The sequence below is a fragment of the Bombus bifarius genome, unplaced genomic scaffold, assembly GCF_011952205.1.
Source record: "Bombus bifarius isolate JDL3187 unplaced genomic scaffold, Bbif_JDL3187 scf7180000009243, whole genome shotgun sequence".
NCBI lineage: Eukaryota > Metazoa > Arthropoda > Insecta > Hymenoptera > Apidae > Bombus > Bombus bifarius.
In genome coordinates this window covers 3,132,144-3,155,263 of record NW_022884989.1, presented here as the reverse complement: position 1 = coordinate 3,155,263, position 23,120 = coordinate 3,132,144, and the positions used below count along the sequence as shown (strand labels likewise).

The 23,120-nt window shown below is 37.1% G+C and overlaps 1 protein-coding gene across 1 annotated transcript in view; it reads right to left on the bottom strand.

Annotated features, from left to right (window-relative positions):
* LOC117214668 (RNA polymerase II elongation factor Ell) overlaps positions 1-22,471 on the bottom strand; it is a 147,747-nt gene extending 125,276 nt beyond the window's left edge. Inside the window, exon 1 of the mRNA XM_033460880.1 lies at positions 21,597-22,471. Coding sequence (XP_033316771.1) covers positions 21,597-21,728 — 132 coding nt within the window. The 5' untranslated portion in view covers positions 21,729-22,471. The remainder of the gene's footprint in view (positions 1-21,596) is intronic.
* Positions 22,472-23,120: the final 649 nt, after the last annotated feature.

The following is a 23,120-nucleotide window of genomic DNA, read 5'->3' as shown; positions in this document are numbered from 1 at the left end:
AATTATTACCGGCTACTGCTGTCAAGGACAACGCGATTCTTGTCGTGACAATCTATTAATTGCCGCAATCGAGTAAGCAATTCAGCTGATGCATTCGATTTTCTCCCATAGAGAGCTTCTTGATATTATTCTTATATATGCACTTTTTGAAAGTGGACCGATGAATATATTTCGATGCGTAGTTGTGCTAAAGATTTACCTTGTTTTAAATAATAAACGCTGTTGGAAACAATTAAAAGAATCGTTGCTACAGATAGTACCATTTCACCAACGAAGGAGAAGCAACGCTCTACAAGCTTAATGGATCGACACGTTATTAAGTGAAATATATTTTGTTGTAATTAATTATGATTGAATTGATGATTTGACAAGCATCGAGTACAATTGTAATGAAATCGAAGTGAAGGGAAAAGCGATCCTCTTCAATTGTTATGAGGAGTATATTATATGTAAGATATTCTTAGAATTGTTTCTTAGAGTTGAAATAGATTCGTCACTATCGCAATTCGTTCGTCAAGCTCGTGTACCTTAGTCATTTCTTTCCTGCAATTTCATTTCAATTATATTTCGTCGACGATTTAGCTTCGAAAGGTTATCCTATCCTTTCGCGATAGCATGTAATTTATCGATCACTGATCGTTAAAACTTGCTAGTATTTAAAGTAATAAATGCCACGTAGGATATTCTCTAGATGACATTTTCAGTTAATAACGCGTCTATAATGCTCTGTTGTTTCGTTCTCTCACAATCCCTTAACCTGCTTCGATTGTCTCTAGACGAATTTAGGGAGCAGCCGTCTCCGAGCCTTCCAGACAAAATATATAATACACAGTGGAAGTAACAGTGGTCGGAGACCTTGAATGGTCCAAAGATTTCCAATAAGCTACAAATTATACAAATGTACAAAAAAAGCTCGCTAAAAGAAAAATATTTCTGGTTATAGCTTAAGTAAGAAATTATAAGAAATTATAATCCTAAGGTTAGTGGTAAAAAAATTGCAAAAATCCGGAAATAAATATCTAGTCTGTTGGCATGCATTTAATTCAGCTTATGTGTTTCGTTTATACGTTAAAAAAATCTTGAACCCCTGAATTCTCAAAAACTCGAATTACATAATAGATATACTTAAACGAGTTATTAATTAAATAAACGATAAGCGAGTCTGTTTTCCGTAAAATCTGTTCTTAAATTTTATAGTGTACTATGCCTCATTTGCAAAACATGTTTCAATGTGTGGCGGATCGGTATCAATAGGACGCTGACAGGTCGAGGCATCAACGCGGCGCAACACCTCCCGGGCGATCCGCTGGTACCAACCGCCAACACTAGAGGGCTACGACGACAACAAGTCTAACTCGCTAGCGGTCGAATATACGAGCGATTGATACAAATACCGCACCTAGCGGGACTCCCTCTACGTCTAAGGCAGGGACTACCGGGCATAGCCTTACTGACACGAGTCCACCGGTAATCCCGGGACCAAACGCACGACTCTCTTTTCATCCGCCACATTGGTGACCCCGACGTGATATAGCGTGACCCCAAAGCTATATAGCGCAATACAAGATAGAAGGAATGATTCGTCGTCGATGATGGAAGGCTGATCGTCGTGGGGACGAGATGGGTTGTCTCTTTCTCTGACGTGCTGCTGGAGGTGATGCCCATGAACTATTGCAATGGCTACATCACTTCCTGGCTTGGTCGTCGTCTCGTATCCGGTCACCTGCTTGGCGTGTTCGTCGTCGCTGGTTGGCTCCTTTTTTTTGACTCCTTCTCCAAAGGTGCGTGTTCGTTGTCGGTGGTCACCAATGTGGCGGATGAAAAGACCCACAACAACTACTTCTAAGTTCTACCATTTAAGCACAGCTATAATGAACAGTTTAGACCAAAGTATTGGTAATCTTCCGAAAATTCCAAAAGAAAGGCCCGTTGTCTCTACATCTCTGACATATATATACAATTATGCTTTCCACCATGTGAAAGTCAACAATTTAACTTTTCTAGCAGTTTTTGCCTGATTCGACTAATTACAGACATCTTAAAACGATTAAGAATGTTTCGAAATGAAAGACTGGCCGAAATTATATTCGGAAAAGAACTTTCCAACGTAATTATACGGAAAGAACGATTTCAGGATACTTTAGAGAGACGATTCGGTAGTCGAAAGAATTTTTTGAATGGATTCTCAAGATTATCGAATCGACCATCGCCGCGACACATCGTATAAATCACCGAGAGAGAGAGAAAGAGAGAGAGAGAGAACTTTCATCGATGGCGAAAAAATGCTAAGTGAGCGGTCAGAGACGGTGCATTAAAGTCAACGACATATACCGTGACTTTCCATCGGTGGTCCAACGGCCTTAACGCGTAAATCATCTCAAAGAAATTTCTTCGAGCATGTCCGACCTGTTTTCATCGAAAGCCGGAAGCGTGGATCGACCCAGGGGCTTGCACGCGTGCCTTCGTGTTCCGCGTCCAATTACGAGAAACAGTCCGCGTGGGGCAAGAAATTCGTCTTATCGATATATCAAAGAAAAATCTCGTTCTATCCGACGCACGAAAAATTATAGAAGGGATCTTGTCGATCAAACGTTTCTCCGTAAATATCTCATCCTCTCACTGTTCTCGTTTAATCGACTAATTTCTCCGTCTACGCGTCATGCGTAATTGTACAAACCGAGAATCAATTGTTTTTATTAACATAATATAATAATAATAACATTGTTATTATTATTACTCTTACGATATACTCGTAGATAGTAACAATTATTGGCTTTAGAGGGATGTAGAGAGAAATTGGCTAGAGATTCTGGGATTTGTTAGCAGCAACGTATATTCGAGACGATATAGCAATTTACGTCTGGACCTAGGACTCGGTAAGGTTAGAGATTCGTTAAATCTATGCCAAGCGAAGCTCAGCCTGTGCAAGCTACGCCACGCTAAATTACCACGATTTCTAGCATCGGTCTTTTGTTCGTAGCTGCTTTCGTTTGCTACACGAAGCTATGCTGCAAGAAAACTCCTTGAGGGCTTGCTGCTTTACGATGCGCATGACCTGCTGCTTTATGACGCGCATGGTCTGCCGGAGTAATTAGATTCGCCGTATTTAACTTATTGTAAATAGTAGAAACAAGAAACAGATGTGGAATTTTCTAGGTTCTGTAAAATTTTGTACGGCTTCAGGATCTCAGCAAAATGCATCAGCGAACGTTTGGAAAGTCGATAGCCGGTGAATCGAAGTTATCGAGTTGTTAGGTATCGTTGTAACGATTTGAGGCGAAGGATGCGTCATACAGCTAACAAATGGCAAATTGAAGGACCCGATCGTAAAGTGAAGGCAGCGATGCTTTTTGGTGAATGTGAAGGATTCGTACTTGAAGCACGAGCGTGAAAAGTGATTAAGAGAAATTTCTAACATAGTTGCACTTATCTTTCAACAACTTCTGAGAAATACGAAGTTTCTTATTTTATTTTTTCACCTGGCTCAAAATTCAATATTTAATTTCACTGTAAAAATGAAAGTAACAATAGCAAATATATCTACGATATAGATAGATATAGAAGATATAGAAGTAGGGATAGATAATCGCTAAATATAAAAATTATACGATTACAGTTTCGCGTTTAATACAAATGAAGCGTATCATAGAATCAAAAGAATGACAAATAAAAATATAGAAGAAAATAACGCATTTTATGTAGCAACCGCAATAGAGCGCTCTATTAATAAATATCCGACGTACTACGTATATTAATCTTTCTATTCGTAACACGAAGTAATTACAAATTTATTGAAACGATAACGCCAACTATCATTCTACAGAATGAGCGAGCTACGTCTAACTTATCGAACTACCTTCTCTTATTAAAACTTTTAAATGGAAGCACTATGCGCACTAATGAATGTGTCGACTAAATCAATAATCTCGAAAGTTTCTTAACTCGACTGGTTCAGCGTAATAGACGTAAAGAGCAAATTCTACGAAACAAATTACGCTATCGTTTTCGCGAAAATACACATATACAAAAAAAAAAAAAAAAAGAAAGAAGCCTACCTACTCCTAGCCAACTACGTAACAAAATAGACATACGTTTCTCAATGAGACATTCCGATAGACAATACGATTTGTATTTTGTTTACTCAATTTCAATTCCGTGCAATCGGATCGAACTATATATACACAGGCTAAAGTTATCAGTGCATAAATGCCAAAATAAACAGCATATACAGTCTTTGTATCCATCGTATTGCTCGAGTAAGATTATACGTATGTAGTCCGTAATTCTCTCGTTAAGATACACCAATTAACCTACATTGCGTTTTCTAAACTTGAAACCACCCAAAGAGACATTGTCACGTTAAAATTATAATCTATATATCGATATAGATATCAACAGATTTTTACGTGTCAGCGCGATAAGCGTTGAAATATGATATCGGACGGAATATCAAGGACAACAATTCAGCCTTTAGTTCCGCGAAAAGCGCGGAATACATTTACCGGGGAAAAAGGAACACGATAGAAAACTAGTTTATTGCCGTTCGGCGTAACAAGTATTTTATTATATGAACATTGAACTCGGTATACAATAAAATGAAATTCTAACAATAACTTATACGAGTTCGACCGCATAACGCGTGAATTTCATTCGGCCGATTATTTTAGCCATTGGTCTTTATGGATCCAAAAAGTACGGTATCTCGTACACGCGCTAAAGTATCTATACTAGGATTATTTTATAGAAAATATATTACACGTGAATTCATCGATAAATCCAGGAAAAATAAATGTATTCAGTCAATTAAGAGAATAGCTTCTCGAACGTGCATAATTCTAATCAGGTCTTATCGCGTGTATCTCGTACCTTCGTAATATCTGATCGATACTTCGTGTTGATTATATAGTTATGAGACTCGATTTTCTATTAATTCAGGTTCCCAGTAATTTTCTACAATCACAACGAATATCCACCATCGAACAGAATCCACCCATCTGACGCATTAAAATTCTCCGCAGAGAATGCAAGCAGTGTATAGCGAGACCACCAAAACCGCAGCTATCATTCTTTCAAAACGGTTTCACGATCCGGGACAGCATTGAAAAACGACGAGACTTCACGTTTGCGACGATAATATCGATGCGGCCCAATTTTACCAGCCTTCATCGTCTGATGATCGCGCACCGTTAACACTCGATCGAACGAACCGTACGAGGCGCCACGGAAATAATTGGGATGGGTGGTAAAACTATTTCAGAGCATTCACACGTTCAGAGCGTCCATAACGGGAAAATGCGTGATGCGGATCAGAACGAACCTTCTGCAAGGAAATTCGAATTAACTGTCTGGTATTTATGGATGAGATAGACACCTATCACGCAATACGATTTCTTTTATGCGATGCTATCGCGAAAATCGATTTTTCGATGACTCGTTAACCACTTAAATCGCATTAACGAAGTATTTCATCTATTACGATCCTCTTTCATAGCCAATCTACGCTATGGAATTTTCCAACTTCTAAGTTTCCCAATTGCCAAACTTCCAAGTTTGTTCATTTTCCGACTAGCAAATTGTAAAAGAATTTGGAATTTTTAGAATCTTCTATCGTTCGAGGAACGATTTTTGGAATTTACGCACTTTCACGTTGTTACATTTGAAGTTACCAAGACGCAAACACCAATCTGCTGTTTTTCTTTCGTACGGAAGGAACAACGTTTATTTATTTATAAACGCTTAATAAGGTATTTCAACGTTGGACGAAAAAAGATTAATCGACAATGAGCCATCAAATCTCTCCTGTTTTTATGTCCTAAACATCTTCTTCCTGTGTTCGATAAATTCGTTGATTATTGTCTGACGCGACGTAACTGTACGCTGTATAGAGTTGCATAAAAACGACCGCATAATTACGTTTCATCGGAAAATGAAGGGACGTGTGTATACGATAAATACGTGATCCGGTCAGAGAGAGGTCGTACGGCGTAACAAGCACGCTTTAAATCGATAATCGTAGCTCGATTAAAGGCAGTGCACTGTAACGCGTGTTAATTAAGTGTTTTAATTATCACCGGCAGCCCATCACGCGACCAACCATGGATAGATATAGTTCTTAGACCTTAAAGGCCACTTGAAAGGACAGTATTTTAAAAGAAAAAATAGAGTCCGGGTCGAAGCATTTTTTCACAAAGTGATTCTTTTTCAAAGAGCCAGACTTGTACAAAAAGCGATATCCACGAATATTTGAATAAAACAAACGAAGAATTTGTTCGCAGATATTGTAATTTATTTTTGTAAAAAAAAAATAATCGAGAAAGCTCCTTTCTTGAATTAGTCATTGATACCTAAATTATCTGTAATAATATTAAATACGTTATAATATCAAATAATATTAAAATACAGGCACTAATTGAAGAAAAATGTATAATCGTTGGCACGTGTAATGCGAGAAGCATGTAACATAGTTTGGGTTACGTTGCGCGAAATCCTCGATTATATCTAGTCGTTCAATTAAGAATGACGAATTGTCACGATGAAAATCTCACGAATACCGCGAACTCGAATCGCGGATCACGTTTCCTCCGAGCACGTCCGATCTCTTCGACGCGTTTCATAGATTCCCGCATGCTCGTTATTTTCCATATTCTCCGTGAATTAGAAACATAAATATTTAAAGTTATCGTAGATATCTTATTCTTGATACCGATAATGGGACTTGGATAGTTTTTAAATAGATCCAATAATACCTGCGTAATACTACGCGCCTATAAAACGAACCGCAATCTCGGCAAGTCACATACGAACAACTACATGATAGGGAAACGCGTCGGATAAGAAATACAAGATACAAAATATAAAGATGCCGAAGCAGAGTTAAAAGCTATAGACGTATCTAAAATTTTCATGCATCTGGAGGATCAATAAGGTATTCTTAGAAATGAATTATACACAGATTGTTTCAAACGATATCCATCAATTTGAAACGATCAAAACTATGGACAAAACATCGCGTACGCAAATGTGAATATAATTTGATATTGGTACTACAAATATTTCCTACATACGATTTTTTCTTTTGCAATAATTTACAATATAATGTATAACTTCCTATTCACGATTCTCAATTCTCAAAGCATATAATATTTTGCCCAACATTTTGCTCCAGGAAAAGGTACATTGACAATCGCCGCACTATTTTTTGATAGTTTTCCTCTTTCTCTTTTTTTTTTCAATATGTCTTTTCAATTGTCGGAGTACGAGCGATCAACGGGTTCCTGCGCAAGTGTATCGACCTTGAGACGAACTCTCACAACACCCCAACGTCCTTAGAGAGAAAGGACGTCCCGCAGGCCTTCCTCGGAGAAAGCATTTGCTCGCTAAATAAATACACAAGGCTCGTACTGTCTCAGCTATCGTGCAAGTATTAATGACATTTTCCCTTCACCGATTATTTGAATGCGCGTCCGATCGAGAAGACCTATGCTACGGTATAATTCTCACGTGAATCACTACTTTCGATCGGCTTTGGTCCTGTGCTCGCCTCTTACAATCGATTACTCGATTTTCGCTCTGTTCATCGGGATCCTATGCTCGAAAATACTTTCACTTATTGATCCAGTTACCATTCAATCGAAGTTTTCGTTCGATTCGCGTCGATGTTTCGCGCTTCTCGCTTAATTAATTTCGAAAGAACAGTAAATGGATCGTACGTATACGTATACGGTTCGATGAACGTCCATTTGAAATTTTTCGCTTTTTAGATTCATAATTATCGAACACGTCTCCTGAATCATTAATTATCCGCGGTATTTATTAAAAAGCGAAACTTACACTTTCTTGCGAAGCTTTTTCTTCTCCGATTGGATGCTTTACTTTACAAGTATGAATATTTCTACGATATTAGCGCGAAAATTATCAGAATACTTAAAACGATTAATCTATGATTTTTCCTGGTCTGAATGATTTTTTGTAAAATATACGAATACAAGTATCATCGATAACGGACACAAAAGAAACGTTTTTCACAATCTCGAAGAAAGACGAAATTTAGTCTCCCAAAAGGAATTAAAATCTAAATAAAACAGCGGCAAATATGTGGAGCAGATCGATTTTCGTTGGAATCTCCGAGGATCGGTAACAGCGTTTTCCTTAATCGCTACTGGAAACTAGCGTATCGATTTCCATTACATGGAAATTCACCGTGGCCTCGACGACCATGCAATCTCGCGTTTTCCCCTGGTGCAGCTGCAAGGACGCTTCCTCGATGAAGTTTCAATCGCGTTACAGTTTTATCAAACCGTGCCAGATGGAGACGAACGATGAAAAACAGGCGAGAAACGCCGATAACGAACGGAAGGAAGCGTGAATCGTCTGTTTCGAATTTCCTAGCACGGAGAAAAAATAAGGACGCAAAACTAAACATAGGAAGAGAAGAGAAACTCAAGGAGAGGATGTAAGAACAGTAGATACGGAATTTTCGGGATTTTTATATGTCTCGGCTCGAATCATTTGAGCGTGTACGATGATTATTGGCCTGGAATCGAGTCGAACGGACGAGAACAAGAGATGGCGGAAAATGAAAAACGAGGAGAACCCAAGTGGATCGGAAATAACGATTCGGTTGGAAAACGAGTTCCGACTGAAAGATGTTGATGTGGACTTCGTGGGTTTAAGTAGGTTACTCGGCGACATTATTTTTCTCGGAAGCTTGTTATTTACGTCTGCTGTGACATTCCTGTTTCTTACTTTGTATTCTTCCTCTTTCTTTATTTTTTACTTTTTTTTTTTGTGGAAGGTAGTCCTGTTGACTCTGCTTCTTACACCATCCCTCTTGGAATTATTTAATGGACACAAATATTTCTACGCAAATTTTCTATTATTATCTTAGCGTTTGGTATTAAGAATCGTTCACAGATGGAACCGAAGTTATTTGTGATTCTACGATCAGCTTCTAAGAGTAATAATTTACCTCGCAAATCTAAATATAACTATCTTACGAAACAGAGGATATAAGATACTCGTACGGAACAATCAAAAACTCTTTGGCAAACTACAAATTAAACACGAGCCTTTCTACGAATATTTATAAAATACCTACGCTTGGAATACAAAAATTGGAATGCACGGATACGAGGTAACACGGTAATTTCCAACCTACATATTTCCCAAGAAAATTGACTCTATTAAATACCGAAGCCTTCAGATACCTGCGACGTCTTACCTTAAAATACAACAAGAATAGCTAGAGGAAAATTTCGTAATACGTCGTTCGTCTGACTTATCGTGTCTTCTAGAACAGTTTTCCTTTGACGAGATTTTACCAGGAAGACAAAACACGTTTCGCCCAGATCTGAAAAATTCCTGTTCTAAACCATAGGAGAGGGAGTGAGAAATTTTATGTACAGAGAGCAGGGCGGTGCTTGTATCTGAACGAATGGAAGCATTCTTTTGAGAGAGTGCAACTTTGCGACGGAGAAACAGTCTCGGAGAGAATAAAGAAGTCGCGGATCTTTTTCAGCGTGAGCACGAGCTTTACAACTGCATTCCACGCCGTGGCACTTGCACCTTTTTTACTGCGCTTTTACGCGGCGACTACGCGGAATTTATAGACACAAAGACCGCGGCCGATACAATGCAACGATGCTTCGACGTGCGTAAATAGTATATACGAGCCGGTCCACGCATTCCACGGATTATTTCGCGTAGCCTGCGTATACCGACCATACTACGCTTCGTGTGGACATTCATCAAATTTATCGATGCGCATTTTTCCGATTCCTTGTCCGCGGAGACTCGCAGTTTGTACGCTCGACCGAAACGAAACGATCGATAAAGAAATTTGGAAATTGGCGATACAAAGATTGGGATGAAAAGATGCACGGTGACGTTTACAAAGATGTTTTCCCAGTTACAGTTTGTTCGCCGTTAAAATAGAGAATTTAGTTCGTTTTATATCTTCCAGTTCTTCGGACGTGACTTTTCACCGATTTAAAATATTTCGAAGTTTCCGTGATTAAAACGAACGAAAACATATCTTGTGTTGTCTATGTTCTGACGTATATCTCTTAGGATATTAAAAGAAGATAATTTGGACTTGTATAAAATTTGTTTACGAAGAAATGAATTTTATCTTGTTTTATTTGCTTTGACAAAGTTTCTTGGAGAATGTTCTCAAACGATACGAGTAGCTTCAGATTTTCACTCTTGAAAATCATGTCGGATTTTAGGTCTTTTAACATAATTCTATGAGAAACCTACTAGAAAAATGGTCGAATGTTTAGGAATTTTTACGATTGAAGCTGTTTGGACGAGATATTTTTAAAAAATTCACTACCCACAATATCTGAAGATTGACGCAAACAAAGAAATTTATTTTCCACATATTTTTTTACTTAAGCCACAAGAGATAGGTAAGTCAATGTGCAACGTTTTTCCGAATATGTTCGACGAGGAAACAGGGAAAACGCATCGAACCGTAAACGGCTCGATAGAAATTGATGTTCCTCGGTTTTCACGCGTGACTTGCACACAAAATAAAAATCATCGCGTTGAAAGAATGTATAAACAAAGGTATTCATCTATCGTGTACGTTCTATGAATAAATCTTCCAAATTGGCACCGTTGAATTCTTGCGAATGCCATCGGGTTTCTTACTGCACAACGTACGGTCAACGGATTTTATAGAAATTTTCCAGGTTGGGTAGAACTTTTGCGATATTCGTTCGAAAGATATTCCGCAAATATGTAATAATTTAAAACCTTAAAACCGCGTATATGAAAACTGATAAACTAAAAACGAGTAAACTGATATATGAAACACATAAAAAATTCTAATAATTAAATATCGAAGAATCTTTGAAAAAAAGAAAATACCAAAGTACATTTCTGTTCGCTACAAACTTTTCGAGAAAAATATCTATAAAAATTGTTCTGAATCTATTTATCCACGAGTCTATTACCTGTTCAAAAACCAAATAATTTTTCCAAACGCGACAAATTCGTGACTAACAACGAAATTGATTCGAATACAAAATACATTCAAAGTATCAACTAACTTCAAAAAAAAAAAAATAAAAAGAAAAAAGAATTAAAAATTATTGCCGATAGAGATGATGCGAATCTGATGAAATTAATCTGACGATCGAAGACAGTAATTTATCTCGACAACAACTAACCAATTTAAAAATCATTTTCACGGGAATTCAGTTACAATGTCTTCCGCAAATACCCATTGTTCAAGACACATTTATTGTTGTTCTACTCGTGTACGAATCGATTCCAGTGAATTTACGCGTGCCCAGTGAGAATACCCTGAACAGAACGGTTCGATGGAACACAAATCGTCGCATGAATACCATTCCCGCGGTAGCGAAACTCGATTTCTCCGGCTCTCATCGAAATTCGTGGACGGTGAAAACGCTACCGGCTATTGGTCATGGTGGTTTCATCGAGGATACAATTCGTCGGGCACAGCACACGAATCTATTCCAACTCGGATGATTATCGCGAATAATAAGAGCCAATCGATCTGCAGTTATCGGGCTCCTCTTACCTTTTCAACGAAAAGATTTGTACCTTTTGTATTTTTATACAAATATATATTTGTATATCTTCTGGAATTAATAAATTTACGTCTCTTCGCGATACCAAATACAGTTAATTTAATTCTAAATACGAATTTATCGTTTCGACGTTTCGCCACATCGTTTTTATTTCAAGCGTTGCTCTAGTGCGAAGAACGAACAAAATATCGTTTTTATTAATTGTCAATTATTAAGATTAAAATATTGTACTTGTAGGATAATGCGACGACTTTAAACATTCGAAAAAGCATAACATCACAAGTTATAAATAATTGACAAAGTGCATAAACGAATAAATACGCGTAATCGTGAATTGATGGTTAGTAGTCGTTTGTAACTTTGATCTTTGTCAATCGTTGAAAACATGTACTTTTTATTTTTCACAACATCATCCGAGCCTCTCATTTGGCGAGTGGCGTAAGCTCAATTCAGTGGCGTAGTAGCATTCAGTGGCGTAAGATTTAATTCACTCGTCAACCAAGTGGCCCATTTTATCGTATATTAGCGTCAGTAGAAATTTTACGCGTAAGCGAAATTCATATGCAGAGTGAAGGAAATCTCGAATAAACTATATTCTATCTCTGTTCTAATCATCACACGTACATCGAACGTCTGTACAGATTTATTGGGTTGGCAACTAAGTGATTGCGGATTTTGTCATTAGGTAGTATCGAGAAAATCCGCAATCTCTTAGTTGCCAATTCAACAGAAACCCACATTACGTTATCTTCAACCTGTTATTCCATTTTATTTATGCTAATGCCCTGTAAAGTATCGCTACATGAAACCATATATTTTCTTATCTTTTCCTTGCTTTACTTCATTCTAAGTAAACAAACTATTTTTATCGCGTTACTTTGATCGATCCAAGTCTGAAAGTAAAGTAAAAAGTTGGTACATGTATAGTACAAAGTAGCTTTGTTCGACTTCCATTCATATTTTGTAGTAATTCAAAGCAAGTTGACCAAAATCGTTCGGGGAACCCGAATAAGAAAGAAAGGTCAGACACAAGGTACGTGAAATTGAATAAAATGAAGATCGAAAGATGGAAAAGAAAGACACTATGGCCCCTAAGAAAGAGACTGGCCCTTACTTCTATGTGAATCTGGTCGAATGCACGTGAAACAGGCAGGTGGAAGCTATGCTTCGTTTCCAAAGTAGGTATCGTTTTAGGCGATTCAGGTCGAACAAACGAACTTGACGAGCAACTTCACTTTCTATCGTTATTCGATACAATTTAAGCGCTCGGCTCACCTTTTAGCTACGCGTAACGGTATCTTGATACCAATTTATTCAGTGAGAATTTCCAATGAGGATAGATAGCTTTCGATAAATTGGAATAACTCGACAGGTTGGGAACTATATTATAAAAATATTTGTTTCTATCTTTCACTATGATATAGGATGATATTTGAAGATATTTTTATTTTTTATTTTGATTTATTACACTGTAAATGTAGGACGACTTTCGAATTTTTCTTTATATATTGATTTTATATCATTAAATTTGGTTTGGAAACTTTTCCTATTTATATACTCGCTATTATATAATTGTGCGAATTATAAAAAATAATTTCTCTATTTCTGACAAATTTACTAATAAAACTTGAAGAGAATGCAACGATATTTTTGTTCGATAAAATGGAACATTCAAGGAATGAAAATGTCGAAACTTTGAAATCTCTACAGCTTCTCTGTTTAATAAGAATGATGTAACTGTAGATGTAATATATGATACAGATATCCGCTTACTTTCATCCTTTTATCTTTTTATGCACTTACCTCGACATGGTACAATAATAGATCACTACACACGTCCTTTCAAGGTTAATAACAACAATCGCATAATCAGATTATCGACGATACATCATACTTTAAAACCCGTAACACCCTAATACTCCTAAAATTTTCCATGAAATCCTTCGCTCTATCGCTTCCAACTAAAATTACAAATTTACTAAAACGAACCAAGAAATTTGTTCGATTCTAAATCGCAAATATTTATAAAATTCATGGAATTCTGCAGAATTTTATCATTATCTCATGTCTAGTTAATAATCTAACCTATTATTTGTGAATAATTTTTTTTTATTTATTAAAATTTGCAATCAATTCTCGCATTGAGAATTTTCAGTAATTTTTTCTGGCCTGGCGCAGTGACATGGCTAATTATTTATAATAAGTTAATACTTATCATAGATAAGTATAATTTATAAGTAAGTATTATAAATAATTAAATATTACTTAATTTAGATAACTAATTGAATCTAGCGTTTAGATATAGCGGGTAGTGTCTCTTCAGCCTGAATAATTTAATATCATTTGTAACCGATGAAAGCTGTAGGAACGCGAAAAGGTTGCAAATTACAATTGACTTTTTTTTCGAAAATTCTTGCACATCTTTCAACAATTCTGAACAATTTCTGTCAAGTTCTCTTCGCCCATCTACATAGATTTCTAAACTTTTACAAATCGTCGACAAGTCAACGTCAATACCAAGCAAACGCGATTTGAATCTCAAAGAGCGACTTAATATCGCTCGATCTGCATCGATTTTGTTTAATTGCGTAACGACCACACGTAACGATGATTCCTCGCGTGTACTTCGCGATTGAATAAATTTACATGACGTGTCATGAACTCTCCAAGCGTCTCGTTTTCTTTTCCGAATCTCCGACTATTCGCTGTCGACGATCGTTCGTTTTCGACGACCGACAATCGGCGTGCGCGTTCTCGTCGACACAAATTAACAACCGTCTCACCGATCAAAGTTGATTTCTGCAAACAATCGGCGAACCAACGTCTGGTAGAAGGTTCGACCCGTCTCATTTGCGATGTCGAGCAAATAAAAAGCATTGATCCGCTAAATCCATTGGGGGCTTCCGAGTTAATACGAACATGTTACGATAATTCGATGGGTGACGTACAATATCCTAGTGAGCGAAAGTGAGACTTCTTTTATATACTTTTATACTTTATTTTTATTGCTTTTATATACGTTTCTCCGTGTAACCGTGGCTATACTTATGAAAATTCATCGTAGGAGGACATTGTAGATACATATTTGACATTTTTGTAAGTACAAATATACGTAAATTCAGATTGAAAGCTTGTTTTCCACCAAGGATATATGTGTATACCTACAGGACGAATCGCTCAATTCTATTATTTTAACCTTTTCCTTGTGAGAAAGTCAGTCGAGTGGTTGTTGAAGCTATGACTATGCAAAGCGCTACTGATACGTACAACGTATACCAATGATAAAATTATGGTAAAATATTGCATACGTACGTATGATACGTATTAACAAAAAAAAGAAAAAAAAATATGTACGTATAGTACGTTCATTAAACATAATATAACGATTTAATTTAGATAATAATTAGAATCAACCATAGTATCTGCGTACATTTTATGTCGTAATTCGAAATATCATCGAACAACGAATATAAAATCATTAAGAAACGGGGATTCCAAATCTAGTAACTATTGAGATAGTCTTTGAAGGCTTAAAATATCGACTAATAGCGCAAATGTAAATGAGATGTCGAACGAGTATGAATAATATACGCGACGAGCGAGGTTGATGATTTGCAAAAATTTCATTCATTAAATGCCTTTCTCTTACCTCGGTAGTTATTGGCATCCGAACTGATCCACGTTAATAGCGTTCTTTACTCTACCATATTCTACTCAGCTGGAAAATTAATTTCACTGAAAAAACGTATATCCTAGCGTTGTATGTCTTATTTTATCGAACCTTAATTTTCATACTCAATTTTGATCTTGACGATTATCTCTTGTCAATTCTACTATCTGCTAGCTTCCCCGATATGGAGGAGAAGCATTTAACGATATGTACTGGTTAGGGCTACTTAAATCGAGTATCGACTTCGAGGAATCTGACTATACATATCGAAACACGCAATGCATTCGTAATGACGATAGACGAATGAGAGTCTTCTGCAACAATATCCTTCAAGTTTTATTAAAACAGACGTGTTACGTGTTAGAGTGCGTTGCTTCCTTTCTAATCGCGCTATGAATGTATAAACGCATAATACAGTACAATCGTACATACACGTATCTACATATGTATGAAACATTGTGTATGTAAAACCATATAGGAAATCCCCTTAAGAAAAATCTGTACCAATATGAATCAATTAACGTAACGCGTTCTAAATGAATTATAACAGGACATTTCTATTCGTATGCTACTTACAAGTCGGAATATTACAAAGGAGTTCATTGAGTGCATTATTCACAATGGACATGAATTTTTGTAATGGTATGTTAGGCAAAGGTACCGATACGCGGCGGTACGACGTAGCCATGCTGTATCGGCGTTTTACATTTTTTGTTGTATGATGCGGTCTTTGGGTTTAAGCCTCTGGGGAGCGGAGCTTTTTTTTTTTATTTTTTTTTCTGTCCTGAAAAACTTGGTCGCAAAACAGGACGCTTCGGTAGTTTGCTTTTTGGGTGCTGCTACTTACAAGTCGAAACTGATAAAGATGGCAGTTTCCTTTTAGAAAATGATCATTTTAACTCGTAATTCGAATAGGAAGATCTCCAGCGAGAATATAAATTCTTTTTAAGAATATGCAAATAACAGTTCGTTCATCGAGTCTAACTCTATCGTACGTATTAGCAAAATTTACGAAAAGAAGATCGACTGAAGAATCTAAAAACTGATTCCCTCGAGATTCGCGTTATTCACTCTCATCCTACGCGATCCATCAAACCTAAATAGGAAAAAAAAGAAAAAGAAAAGCAAAGAAAGAGGGAGAGAAAAAGAAAAGAACGGAGAAAATCAATAAGTTTCTCCAACGATTTTGATACAAAGAAACTAACGAGAAAAAGAGGACCAAAAGATCGGTTCATTGGAAGACACTTTCAAGGCTCTCGCGACCGTTGACATTATTTCTTGAAATATGTACTCCTCCTGAGATTCATCTCGGCCGCTCACTTTCACTTGCCGCAATTTGCAGCGGATCGCGAGTCGAACTCTAGATTCACCGATTCCATGGTATTCCGTAGCGTGTGGCCGTGCGTAAGTAAACGGGCACGTGCTCCTTCTCCTTTACGCAGTAACGACACTGACACGCGCGTAATTACATTCATGTCCGGGTCGCGTTCCGTGCATGCGCCACGGCGTCGTTAAACTTCGCGCTTCGACCGCGGATCGTGTTACCTAATCGCGGGTCTGATAAGCGTGGCCTCGTCGAACGATCAACATGACGAGGACAATTCCAGGCGAAAGGGGAAAGTTGAAGGAACAAGCTTCGGTACCATTCGACAGAGAAATCGACGTATCGAAAGGAGAGAATTAAGGAGAAAAGTGTTCCCTTTTTTTTTTTTTTTTGTACCGACGAATTTATTAATGCTAGAGCAATGATAATTGTTGCAGAGGAAGGTTATTCGTTGAAGAAGAGTGACATGTTTGTATATGGTTGTTGCATGTTAACAGTAGAGTAACTGCGGTCGTTAATGTGTTTTTAAATATACTATACATAAATAATTATAATGAAGATCGATGAAAGTAGAATAGCTAACTGTATGTGTATGATCAAGTTTCGATATAAATAAAAATTAATATTGACTTTGTTAAGAGCATCGACATATTATTAATATGTAGCCGCAAAGGAAATAAAAGAAGATTTGATATTCGTAATTTTTATGGATATATAAATATGTATATTATATGCTAAACATCAGCTCGATTACAAATTTTCTGATTATATCTTCCATGAAAGGTACATTTACCATCCTTTTCTTTCAATGCTTCAGACAGGTTCCTCCTTTATATATTTCTACAAATATTTCCCTCTCTAGAGTATTAATTTTTCTCAAACGCTAGAAACTAGAAGCATCGAATTATTTGGAACAACCAGTAGCTTTACTTTGTATTAATACGAGGTTGTAAGAAAACGATTGGCCGGTGAATACGCTCGGCAACCGGTTAATGCCCAGGGACCATTTCACGACACCTTGATTCGAATCACGCTCAGAGGCAATACTTATTCTTGGTTTGTAAAATTTCCAGCCGTCGGCGCGGCCTGTTCCCCCGGATCGTTATTCAAGTTTCGAGGAACAGCTGTGCTACTCAAAGAGGGCCCCACGCCTCTTTTCTTATGGGGTTAGGTGCCACGTACCCGAACCAAACTAGCCTCTGGGAGAGTTTAGCCCGGAAGGCCTGTGAATTTTACGTCGCTTTTTAAAGAACCCTGGCACATGCATTCTCCCTTAACCCATACACTCCTTTTCCCTAGTCCAGAAGCATCAGCTCAACAAAATAGCCTGAGTCTACAATAAGAGACTGCCATTTTTATAACGCGAGCTTTAAGTGTAAAATCTGAGCAATCGAATAATTTTGAAACTTAATTACGATCCAGCGATTTTTTGCAAATAATAACGAGGGAATTAATTTTTAGAAAAAAGCGAATCAATATTTTCGCCTTAGTCGAAGAGGAAATTGAAATTTCAAAAGATTTCCAACGTATCTTCTTGTATTCCGAGGTTTACCTTAATAACGAAGGGATTTTTGACGAACCAATGAATTAGAAATTTGATGTCAGTCGAAAATGAGATGAGATTTTAGAAAAGAAATATAAATTTGGCGTTGAAATATCGAATACTCTCGGCAATGTAAACCCGCTACTTTGCTTTCGCCATTCAAATTTAACTCCATTTTTTGACATTTTCGATAACAACCCCAACTCAGGCATAATTCCTACAACTTTCAAATAAAGCTATCGTTTAAACTAACAAGCGAATCTAACTACGAAAAATCTAGCTTAAAATCTGATTTATCCAATAATCTGTAATAAATAAAAATTTATCCAACTGTACAAAAGAAGGTTGACTAACGTTGGTGACGAAGTTCCGATTTTCAACGTCAATGTCGTTTGTTATTAACGCACAAACACGATGATGGTACCCCGCTGGGCGTAGCCACCCACATGTTATATTAGTATACCGCTATAATATTTTACCAAATGTCCTACTGGACAAATTGTAAAATTTAAATAAATAAATAAAAAAAGAAAAAAAAATTAACGCACAAAGTGTCCATTTTCTGTTACCTACCATTTGTAACGCCGTTTCTCTTACCGTCCTCCTCTAGCCGTTTCCATTTTCCCTGCTCAATAGCGTGTCCTCAACCATAAGTGTGGGAGACTTGGCCGCAGTATTATGCAACTACGCCCGAATCAGGCAGATTCGAACACGTGCCACGTTTCTGCGTCCCATCATCGCGCCTTTCTCTATTCGATCGAACGACTCGTCTCCTTGGTCATTTCGTTCGAGACCGTTCCATTTTCCACCAAGCAAAACCATATGGCACAATAATTCCCCAATTATGTAATATCAGTAAATGGGAAACAGCTAGAAATTGTAGATCATAGATTTTTCTCTTACAGATAAAAGATCCCTGTGATTCTATATGAGAACTTTTAGTTTTTCATCGAAATCGGTTAGAAAAAAACATTATAGAAACACCTTATTAATCCTTAAACTCGTTAAAACTCGTTATTATTATTATTACTAAATAATTATTATTATTAAAACTCGTAAAAAAAAAAAAAATAATAAAACACCTCACAGTTTCCAATTGATTAAAAGTAAAGAAACTTAAGCAATATTAAGAATGTAAATGTCATTCAGCCGATATAGGATCGCAATTTGTTTATAAAAAAGAAAAAGATAATAATAATAAAATTGAACAAGTGAACAACGCAACATTGTCGAAATCGCTTCAATTCGTTGTAAATTCGCGGAATCGATGGAACTAATTAAAATAAATTTCGTTATTATTGGCGCTCCAATCGATTATCCAAATCTCGAAATTTTACGCTGAAATTACATCAATGAATATCGAAAAGCAAATATTTATCCGCGGAAAAGGACACGCTCTGAGTAAGTTTATGGCGGCCAACGAGCATAATATAATCGCTTCCTGATGTGGAACGAATAAACGCTTTACAGCATTCCGATTGCAATTTCGCGGATTCCTCGTGCACACTATTGCTACTTATAGGCCTTCAGGTCGTTTGCACCTACGAAGCAAAATTTCATGTTAAATATAAAATCGAATTAATTATTTCGTATTTCTGTTTTAACTAATCATTTTAATTTCTGTTCTTCGAAAAGATGATGTAATTACGCGGTGTTCGTTGCGAACGAAAATACAAGGAATGAAATTAATAAAATAATATTTTTTATTTCAATTATATGCAGAGTTATACGCAACGAGCGAACATGAAAAGGCTCAGAAGTCGAAGATAATTTATTTAAATGTACACAATTATTTTGATTTATAACTTGTAGAAAAATTAAAAAATTAAAATATTCAACTTATAAAGGAAACACGACATATGAATCTCAAACGAGTGACGTATTCGATTCGCGAAGAAAATGTTGGATAATATATAGTTACACGCGTCAACATCACGAAACGTCGTAGTTTTCCTAGTCGGAGATAAAGAAAACACGAAAATAATCTACTATTCGACCAACGCATCGACGATAAATCGTCGAACTCATAAACGACAAGGGTAACATATGGAAAGAGAAGATTCGTATTCTAGTTTAATAGCTTGAAAGATTTGTCGTGCAATTGACGTGAATTGGGTTTTGAAGCGCAAAATTACTCCTGAAATTGCATTAATCGAGTCGAATCTCGAACACGTTTAAAAAACGCGCGATCGAAAGCTACGAGGAACCTGTGGCAAACTGTGTATCATACAAAACTCGCATGCAGACATTTTCACGTCATCATTTTTTATTTCGCTCGTTTAATCCAATTTTTGCTTTACACGTCTATGTACATATTGATAATACGTGTGTGTCAAAGCGTTACATGCATATTGCAACGCAATCTGCTTTAGCATCGATGTATTTTGACGCAAGGCATACGCCCCTTCGACGACTTTACTTTCGAATCTCGTCCAAGAGGTTGGAATACTTATGTCAGGTGGTGCAAGAATCGTCGAAGTTGTGACGATATTTTTTGTAATCGTAGCGACATGCTCGCGTCTCGTTTTTCTATTCTCTATTTTCTTGTTTCTATACATTAAACAATTGCTACGAAACAGGTAAATATGGATGCAATGTCTTACGAAGAACACAGATGGTGAGCAAACATAACCTCTACGAAAGCATGAAATACCGTCGGTTAGCGAAGCGAAAGATATTCCAAGATATTGGTTACGATAATATCGGGCAGAGTTAAAGAAAATCGAAAGAAAGATGTACTACACGTTTCGCATTACTGTAAATGGAAGAGATGATTCATCGATTTTCACGTTTTGCAATGGCAAAAAAGTAACGCTGTTATTTTAATGAATTCTTAAATCAAAATTAAAATATGCAAGCGGACAAAACATTCGTTTTAATAAACTTAGCCGCAATCTGGAAATGAATCTAGCAAGTGAACTGCCTTGTCAGTTCTCTTATTACGTAATGTCGTTGTCAAACCATACGGATATAGCGTAATGATGTAGTCGAACAAATTAACTCGGCGAAAAGAACACTCGTAATCGTTTTAAATTGAATCGCGTTCGATTTTTCTGTCAATCGCATACGAGAGGGCTAGGAGGGCAGAAAATACGTAGAGCAGTAAGCAGCTGCTAACAAGCCAACGTGGCCTGGGTTAACTCTTGATTCCAACATCTTTTTACTAGTGTTTTCACCGATGCCGTAATATGTTTCGAATAATAACGTTTCACGGTAATTTCCGCAAGCAAACATGACAATTTTTTGATCATGTAGTAACGAAATACCATACAAAATATGGCGAGTGAGTGACGATCGAGTGTCTCTTTCCTCGGCACGACATTACGACACATGTACGCACACATGACTGCTTCGTGACGCGTGCAGAGCCGTGTACGTACACACACGTCTGCACGTATATACATACATATATACGCACACGAGCTCGCAATTCCTAGCCTGTACATAAGGAAAAGAGATGGCGAAGAATGGAACGAAATAAAAGTACGATTTACTTACCCGATTTCTGAGGAAGTCCTCGATGGCACGTTGCGCCGAGTCAGTGAGTTTCACGAAGATCAGGGACTTGTTTTCGTGAAAATTACTATGCGACGATAAACCATACTGGACACCTGCCGCCAGCGCCGCCATTTCTCTGTCTCTCAACAGTGGGTTCTCTCTCGCACACGTCCCCTTCGTAAAAGCGCACACAGCTGACGTCCTTGTTAGTTAAACGTATCACTTTTTTTTACCTTTACTTGTTACTCCGCGATACGAGAACGACGCATACAACGCGGTGAGAAAACACTTGCCGCAACGAGATAGATACTTTCACTCGGAACAAATCGGAGTAACGATGGAGAGAAACAGAAAGAAAGAAAAAAAAAAAGAGGAAAGTAGAGAGACACAAAGAGAGAGAGAAAGATATATACAACCCCCCCCCGAAATAGAGGATTCTTTTTGCACGTAGCTCTGGCACACACGCGTTTTTCCTTCGTTTTCTCGACGCGTTTCTTTTTTCACGATCTCCACCTTTGCCACTTCTTTACGTGGTCCGTTTTCTTCGTCACGCTTCGAAAGTGGTAGCACCCGCGCGTAAACCACCCTCTCACACGTTCCTGGTCTTCGTTTTCTCTCAACCGTCACATATTAGCGCACCGATACGTCTCATTTCAGATTTTCTCGCGATTGGATACGTCGAGGAGAGAGCAGCGCCCGTCGTTTCGTTGTAAGAAACTACACAACTACACTTTCGAACGACCACCTGGTAGGTGGGGCTTACGGGAGAACCATCAACCAATCCCGATTTATACTCAGATACCACACGACTGCGCACCCTACCGACCTCCTCCGGTCACAGTCAATGATCGACTGACATTCTTCACCGTACCGCTTCATTCTTTGGATATTAGTGCTGCCATCTGCTTTCGATTTCGATAATTCCACATATACATATCAATTCCGTGAGAAGATAAAATAATTTGCATACTTAAGTATTTATAAGTCTAATATATTTTAGGTATATATATGCATCATAAATTGCTAAATTAAAAAATAATATAATCAGAAAGGAAGATATAGAATAAAAATATATGATGTCTTTTTCCTTTCTATATATTCAGCGAATCATGTTACCGTATTTGCTCTGATTTGACAAATTTATTTGTAGGAACCATCTTGCTCAGTTATCTTTTTATCTATTTGTTTATTCATTTATATATTTATATATTTAGTTATTGACGACAATAAAGCTTTCTTCCAAATCAAATAATAAATTGTGAAATTTATTGAAAATGTTTTAAAAATCACTTATTTGGTTATCACGTACCTCGGTTAATAAAACATTATAGAATGTATTTAATTAAATACGCCTGTGTATTATTTTTAAAAACAAATCATTCTTTTGTGCGAAAATAAGCTATAAACTCGATAATAATTCAGCCAATTAAAAATATGGTATGTATAATCAGAAAGGGACTTACGTAATTCGCTGGTGTGGCAGCACTGCAGAGCAGTAACCTTATCAACGTCAAATATTATATA